This window comes from Glycine max, chromosome 11 (genome assembly GCF_000004515.6).
Source record: "Glycine max cultivar Williams 82 chromosome 11, Glycine_max_v4.0, whole genome shotgun sequence".
In the NCBI taxonomy this organism is placed as follows: domain Eukaryota; kingdom Viridiplantae; phylum Streptophyta; class Magnoliopsida; order Fabales; family Fabaceae; genus Glycine; species Glycine max.
The window spans coordinates 16605161-16614219 of record NC_038247.2 but is presented as its reverse complement, the minus strand read 5'-3'; the positions used below and the strand labels follow the sequence as shown (position 1 = coordinate 16614219).

General features: G+C 32.3%; 1 protein-coding gene across 1 annotated transcript; it reads right to left on the bottom strand.

Annotated features, from left to right (window-relative positions):
* Nucleotides 1–808: 808 nt before the first annotated feature.
* On the bottom strand, nucleotides 809–1921 carry LOC102663476 (RING-H2 finger protein ATL57). The gene has a single exon (XM_006591547.4). It carries the CDS (start codon nucleotides 1646–1648, stop codon nucleotides 1013–1015), a length of 636 nt encoding a protein of 211 aa, XP_006591610.1. The 5' UTR covers nucleotides 1649–1921; the 3' UTR covers nucleotides 809–1012.
* Nucleotides 1922–9059: the final 7138 nt, after the last annotated feature.

Genomic DNA, 9059 nt, shown 5'->3' with positions numbered 1-9059 from the left:
GTTAAAATATCATTTATTCACTTCTATAATTAGTTATAATACATATTTAACACATTTTTTTATTGAAAAATAATGATCAATTTTTTAAAACATTAATTAGTAAGAATCATGTTTTAAATAGAGGTAGCATATTATTTAATTGTATGTGCAAATGATCTAGCCAACCATGATACCTATTCCTAAGCTAGTTTCACTTGGTGGGTATAGGTCCCTCTCTTTTGTTAAGGATGTGTTCTTTCGCAATATAAATGCTCTTCCTAATTATAGATTTTTTTTTTGTAGCTTTTCAAATGGCTCTTGGTCAAATCCCCCATTTTGTTCATTTTGTTTTCTTTTACGTAGAGGTTTGGCTTGATTTCTACACACCTCAAATTCTATTTGTTCTTAATTAATCATCTCTTTATTTTTTTTACGAAAAAATTCTCTTACAACGTTTTATCATTAAATTCCCATATCTTGCTTTTATTTCTAATAGAATAAAATCATGAATATGAAGTCTCACAAGAATTAAAAATAGAAAAATTAAATAACATATATAAATAAAGAAGACTCATAAATTTAATATCTTAAAATTTTAGATTAAAATAATCTCAAATTTACTTATATAATTTTCTTGAGACCCATTGATAAAGATTTTTTTTAATATATTTTTTAACAACTTCATTTAGAAAAAAATTCAGACTAATCAAGTCCCATTATCCATTCAGACTAATCAAGTCCCATTATCCATGATAACAATAATTTTCACTTCAATATAAATTTCAAGGATTTTGGTGATAAAAAAAAAGTTGAAGAAAATACAAAAATATTTTAAAAAATTGAAAGAGAATGTTATTGACTTATTAAGTACTCCTAAATAATGACAATGGCAAGTGGCAATAATGCCAATGAACAAAAGTAGAAAAGAAAGTTCTAATATGTACACGTTCGTTTGTTAAGTGGTTGAAACCTAGTAAATATGGATAACCAATGTCCAATGAAACACGCAACGCTACAGTGTCATCTTCTTCTTCTAATCCAAATTTGGAATTGGAACCACTTCTTGTTCTTCTTGTTCTACTTGTTGTCTTGTCGCTGACACCGACCCCACCTCTTCTCCACTCTGTTGCGCCGCTCCACAAAGCTCACTGCACCGGCACACGGGGCACGTGACTTGCTTATCGAGCCACGTGTCAATGCAGTGCGGGTGGAACACGTGCTTGCAGTACGGAATCACCTTCACCGCGTCCCCCTCTCGCAGCTCCTCAAGACATATCGCGCACTCTGCGCACCCCCCGCGGTGCCCCACCACCGGCAGACACTTCTTCGCTGACGCCGCCGCCGCGGCGTCCTCCTCCTCCTCCCGGCGTGGCGGATGACGGCGGCGGAAAGTGGCCGCGTCGGAGGCGAACTGGCGGAAGTAGAGGAAGACGAAGCCGATGAAGAAGAAGGTGGTGAAGAGGATGAGGAAGACGTAGGCCACGCTCGAAGAAAAAACGGGACGAATCGACACTTGCAGAGGGCTTTGGAATTGGAATGATGAAGATTGTGGCGGCGAGGATGATGATGATGCATTTGTGGCATGTTTGGTGTGAGTGTGAGAGAGAGGTGGCATGGAGAGTGGAACGTCCTCGTTCTGTAGTAGCAATCTGCGGTTCCAGAATTCCATGTTTTTTATTTTCTCCGCAACCAAACACTGTCTTATACTCTAATGTGTTTGTGAGAAAAAAACTAAGAGAATCATAAAGGTGCAGTGTAGGAGGTTTTATGTTTTACAATATCATAGAGAAGTAATAATAATGCATTTGATTTTTTTGAGTAGAGTGTGGATACTGGATAGTTACGGTAGGGTGACAGGGACTGAGCATGGGAGCCACCGCATTTAATCCGTGACTCTGGAGTTTACGGGAATGTTGCACTTGCACCTTCTGAAATTGAATACTTATCATCTTTCATATGAGTCATTTTCTAATGTTGCCAAATTGCTGAAATGGGTTGTTGATAAATTTGGTATTGGAAAAATGAGTTGCAACTTTCTTGTACAATTTTTTTGGAGATACTCTTACGGTTTCTTTTATATTTGGACATATATAAATAATATTGCATCCCGTCATTTTTATAAGAAATAAGTTTTTCCGTAAAATATATTACAACTTATTTTTTATAAAAAGGATTAAAGAAGTGTTATGAGTAAGAATAACTTGTAGAATAAGTTAACAATGTCACCACTGTGATGCAAATATTCTTTTGTTTTTGTTCCACCCCAGATGTTTTTACTCCATTCAAATTTTAGCCATAGCTGTAAAAAATATGTACTATGTATAAGAAGTACTGCCCAGCAAGCAAAATCTGCTTTCCTACTTAAACGTGTTGGAGTGCATTGATGGAGGTATTCCTCTGTTTCTACTGAGATGTATGCATGTATAAAAACATGTCAGGGTTATTGTATTTGATTATTTATAAACATATTTTCTCTTCAATTTCATTTTAATTCCATTTTTCTTCTTATTTCTCTTTTTGGTTTTTCATGATAGCATTCGTTACATTTATCATTTTTTCTTTCTTTTCACTGGTATACCTTTAAAATGAAGTGTACGTTTGACATTTTCCACCATGTAACGAGTTTTAAAACATTAGAGACGGATACAAGTAGGAAAGGATTTAGGAATAAGAATAGTTACCATAGACAAGCCGCAAAATATTACTGAAAATTTTATTTTATAATTTAAATATTCATTTTACAACAAAAGTTAATTGAAAAGTTTTGTCATTTAATATTAGATAACTTTAAGAGAAGTTAAAGTACAGCTGTTGACACAGACATCTACACATTTTTTTGTTTTTCACTTAACTAATTTAGTGTCAAGTATGATGTCTTGTTGTGGTCCGTCCAGTAGTTGTTTTAAGAAAAGGGATTCGTTATAATACTATCCATACTGTATTTATCTATAACATTTTTTTTGCAATATTAGTTTTCTCACTAACTCTTTCTTGCATATCAATCATAAACTAAAAATATTAAAAATAGTTTAAAGCTCTTACTAGCTACGTACTGTATATCTCTTTAACTTGTTTACTGAATAATTCTAACTTTTAACTACATTATTTTATCTAATTGCTTTGTCTATAATACTATTACTAACAACAAAAATTGGCTAAGAAACACATTTACTTTCATTGATTACTTCTTAACTAAAAATATTTTATCCCAAACACATTACTTCCATATCAAAATTAAACAGAAATTCAAAATGCTATATTAATTTTTCTTTACTTTTTTTACCTTATTAGTATTCTACCGGTGCATCCTCAGGAGTGTCCTTTATATTTACACATGTGCACATTCTCTATTATTATACGTGTATTACTTTTAAGAATTTAATTGAATTAATTGATAATGATATGTGTAGTGTCTTTAACTCAATTCAATTGTCTTTTAAGTTAGATGTGAAATCATATTTTTTATTTGGAAAGAATATATTATATACTAAGGAAGTTTGTGATAAGAATAAGAGAATTGTCGATAACTCATCCAAACCTAAAACATTATACGCTAAGGTAGTAAAAGATAAGAATGAGAGGATTGCTGATAATTGATCCAAATCGAAGACATTATACCATAACCTATATAACTTATAATCATTATATGTATGTCATTGTAAATTAGACATGCTGACATTTTAGAAAAACCATTTTAGCAATGACAAACCGAAAGAGATACAATGATAATAAACACAAAATGTTGTAATAAGTGAAATTATTGTTGTAAAACAGAACATTAAATCCAAACCCAATAACTCTTAATTAACTTTTGTGACTCCAACCACCTTTCTTATTGCAACATCGAAGGTAAAGAAAATTTTGTCTCCCTTTTATAGTTTGTTATATTTGTAGTAACGCTTCCAACCTTTTCCAATCTTCATTGTGTTCTTGTGAAGTTGATGGATCAGACCTTTGCATTCATTAATAACTCCACCCAAGAACTCAAGAATGACTGAATCAAATTTAGCTTGCCTTGAGAAATTCGCAACATGGAAGGGTGAGTTCTGGAAAAAATGAAATATAATAATCGCCAAAATTGTTGGGTATGCAAAGAATTGAAATAATTGTATTCCAAACTAAAAGTGAAAATAAAATAAGTGAAAGACAAAAAAAATTAACCATATGAATTGGCTTCCTATTGCTTTGTACTTGGTCAAGACTGCTTCAATTAAGATCTCTTCTTAGTTGGTTGCATTAGGTAACTGAGGTTTGAGAAACTGATCACATTCTCCACCCTCTTGAGGTTGAAGTTGTTCATTATTTAAAACAGTAATTAGGAACAATGAGTGAAAAGATATACAACAAAATAAAATATTGAACCTCAACAATTGTTCTATTATGAAAATGTAACCCAAAAAATTAATCATTGGTAGTCTCGTGTTTTGATTTCCTAACCGGCAAATTCAATTACCTAATTGAGTAAATCATTATATTGATCATATTCATAAAATCTTATGAGAAATTCTTTTAGTGGTAGTTCAAGATGAAAACAAAAATTAAATTAAATTAAATGAAATAGAACTGGAAGTTGCAGTAGATGTTTAGAACAACTTACATTTCAAGAAGAGTGTGAAACTAATGAATTGGACAAAACATCTCCAAAATCATCCATCACATTCCTGAAAGTAGAACTTGAGAATTGAAATAAGACTTAAGTCAAAGTAGAATGCACACCTCAATATTAGTTTGAACTACTAAAAGTTGGAAGTCATAACATAAAGTGCTTTTCATGTGTGATATAATCATAATTTTACCAATTAAAGATTATGGAATACTTCTTTGAAGACTACTTTTGTTGTAGTATTCAATAATCTTCCTTTCTTATCATGTATCAAGATCTTTAATCCTTGTTTACTCTTAACTCTTGAGACTGCCACATATAGTTGACCATGGCTAAAAACTGGTCTAGGCAAGTAAAGTCCAACACATTCCAGTGACTGATCATGAGATTTGTTTATTGTCATGGCATATGATAGCATGATAGGAAACTGCCTCCTAATCAGTTTAAAAGGCCATGATGATTGTGATGGAGACAAACACATTCTAGGAATATATATCAGATTTCCATTTTTGTTTCCATCAATGATTTTTGCTTGGACGACATGGTTTTCTAATCTTGTCATAATTAGTCTTGTGCCATTACACAAACCTTCAGATTGATCAATATTTATTAAAAGCATGATCAAACTTCCTACTTTAAGTTTATTTTTATCATTAAGAAGTCCCGATGTCCTAAGAGAGTTTAGAAATTCAGGAGTAAGTGCTTCCCATGCTTAACTCTTTGTTGCATCTGATTTGTCTACCATATCTAAACTTAAATATTCTTTTTCACCTCCAACATTTATTAGAAAAATGCAAATTTTTTTTATGTTTGTAGCACTTATTTCTAATTGAATTATGCATAAACTATAATAAATAAGTTAGTGCCTGACACTAATGATAGAAGAAAATCATTTATCTCATCAACAGTATCAATTGTAGAAGCCAAAATAGCTCTCCGTTAGATTTGGCTAGGTGCTACTGACAATGCCATGTATAGGGTCATTAAAATCTGAGATGATAAGCTCTTGCGAGATCTCTATTATAGCATTACCATCATTTGGTTCAGAAATTTTTCCATCTCCAATATCAAGTATCCATTGGGAAAAGCTGTTGAGTTCACTTGAAGATAAGTTGTCCATACTAGACTGCAAACACACATTTCTTGTCAAAATTAACACCTCACAACGGTCCCATATATATGATGGATTAATCATTGAATGAAAAATATCAGATCGGTTTCCTTTTGGAATGACCGGTAAGATTTGATGAAAATCTCCATAGAAAATAATGACCTTTCCTCTTAATATTGTAGATGATTTCATTACCAAGTCCCATGATGTCTCTCAGGCTTTTATCCAGTGCTTCAAAGCAAAATTTATGGGCCATAGGTTCTTCATCACATATAATCAACTTTGTCACTTTCAAAACTCAGCTAATTCACTACCTTGGTGAATATTGCAAATTGAGTCATCAAAAGTAGAAACAAGAATCTTGAATTTAGAGTGTGCAGTTCGCCCTCTAGGTGACAACAATGATGCTATTCCACTTGACGCCACTGTTAAAACAATCTGCCCCTGACTTATTAATGCCAAAGTTAATATTTTCCACATGAAGGTTTCTCCTGTACCACCATAGCTGTATAAAAAAAATCCTACCTTCCTATTTATCCACAACTGTCATAATTTTGTCAAATATATTTCTTTGCTCATTTGTAGAAGTAGTTAAATAAAATACATCATATTAGAGAAGAAAATACAATACTTGAAATGAAAAATTTATCAATACATCTTTTATTTGTACATTTAAAAGTTTTCTTTTACCTGTAAGAGATTTAAAGTAATTATCGAATTGAGATTTCAATTCAGTAACATCATAATCTAGCTCTGCATAAATCAGACTATTTCCCAAATGTATTGTGACATAATGTTGTGGATAAGGTATCGATGGAAAGTCCTTTAGGCTTTTTCTATTTTCTTTCAATAATTTCTCAATCTCAATCAAAGTTAAATTTTGTAACTCTTGATAAGTAAACTGCAAATCTATATATAGAACACATTATAATAAGTAATCAAACACAAATAGTAAAATATAACTCATATTCGTCAATACTTGATTCAGTATTTACCTTGAATATTTGACATTCTTCTTTGCTGAAACAAAATCCCATCTGAAAGCCAATGCCAAACTTTTATCCCAACATCTCCGGGTTTATTAATGTTATTTGATAGCAGCATAGTCACGAACAGTTTCCTCAAAAAGTAACCTGAACCCCAATGCTAAGCTTCTCTATTTGCCTCAATGTATTCCTTATCATCTCCAATGAAACCCATAGCAAAACATGTTTCCTTGAAAGTTGGATATTCAATGTTTCCCACAGTCTTAATTGCTTCATAACTACATGGTCCTTTTGCAACAGTTAACATTAATATAAGAAAATATAACTCGACTGTGCTTGGAGGAACTCACATCAACCTTCCAATTGTATAACCTCACTTGGTTGGTTTCCAAGTTCTTCTAGTTTTGACATAGACAAACTTGGACACAAACTGAGAATAGGTTAGATTCTTTGCCTCCAGATATTTTTATTTGCATCCATCCAAGAGGTGAACATCGATTCGATAACACTTGGGTTTAAAAGAACATCATCAATCACTTCGTTATCTTTAAAATAGATTTCTTGTTCACTAGGTAGGTGAAAGAATAACCTTTCAACAGTTGGTTTCCTATTATGAATTGGAAAAAAATTCTCTAGCAAGCTTCTACTGGTGATATATATCTACAATCCAAGTATTTCTTAATTTCATCAACTACCCCACCAGAACATGATACTTGGTGCTCAATTGGAATGATGGTTGCTGCAATCCTATCATAACCCTTGTTGATGTACTTGAATAATTATTTAATTGAGGTACTCTGGTCACACCATTCCATGTTAATATATGCTTGGAACTTTAATAATAACATAGGATTGTAAGGGACAACAGTACAATTGCCAACTATTACACCATTTTTCAAAATAGTATGACCATTATCTTTTCGCTTGTAGACTAGATAAGCATCTTGATCAACAATGGTTGAATTTTAGAACTTTTTAGGATAATACCTAGAACACTTTCCACCTTTCATGCATGGTGATGATTTGTTGGATGAACCACTGGGACCATGAATCATGTGAGCTTTCACTAAATTGTATAACTTAGGTTCATCTTGTTCACTTGGAATTTCAACTAAAATGATTCGGTTAATATCTTCAGCAGTTGGGTATTTGCTCTATGAATGTAGGAAGATAAGCAACTGAGCATGTGGTAAACCTCGCTTTTGGAATTCAATTGTGTACATATCTATAAACAAAGCAAAATTAAACATACAACTTATAGTTCTATTGTTAAAAGATCAATGAATAATTTTTATTTTGTATTGAAAAAAAATGTGACATACATGCAACCACTTTTCCCAAAATATGTTTCTTTGTCAAGTCTTTCAAAATTTCTTCAAATTTGATTCTGAATACTCTTGACACTATATCTGGCCGGTCAGGTGCTTTCAAATTCATAGACTTCAACAGCATTTCAATTTTTGGCTAGCAGAGATTACATGTAAAAGTAACAAACAAATCTAGAAATTCAACATGGCTACATATAACCATTCCATCAAAATAAAGTTGATCCATGTAGTGTCGACCTCTTATGAATGATAAAGGTAAAATCACTCTTTTTCCTTTGCTTGAACCTTCAGTTTGGACACCTTGATGTGATTCAGTCAGGTTATAATATTTGTAAACTCTTAGTTTTGCTTGATTCCTTCTAATGAAATTAAGTCTCTCTGCCTCTAGTATTGCATAACCATCTATATGGAACTGCTAAACTCCTAGACTGAAGCAAAGTTTGTGCCTCATTTGCTCGAGTTTGGATTCTAAAACACAACTACTCCTCGATTGTAAGTCGAATCCTTTTTTGAGAAGTATGTGTTGATCGGTGAAGAACATCGTGTCGGCAACCATCTTCACCATAAAGAAACAAAAGAAGGTATTAAAAACTTAAATAGCTAGTATGCAATTCATCAATTCATTGAAATTTCCCACTCTGCATCTCCATAATAATATCTCTCTTTGAACATGTATACACATCCCTAACAATTAGGGCAACAACTTCAAATACAGATGGTATGTTATATATTCAACCATCCTTATTTCTATTAGAAATTAGCACCAGTTTCAGATCATGAACAAGTTCAATTTTTAGCCTTTCCTTTGTCATTCTAAAGGACTTTGCATGCACATTGTATTAATCTAGCATGGCTTATAACTTAGACACAATTTCAGCATCTATGTTCTTTTGGTTCCTACATTAATTAAAGTACCTTTAAGGCATTGCTAGTATAGTATCTGACACTAAGATAATAGAATAAACTACATTAAAATTTTAATTACTGTTATCAGAAGGTTTATACATACCCCATTGATTGAATTCGATTATGTATCTCATTTTCTGTATCAT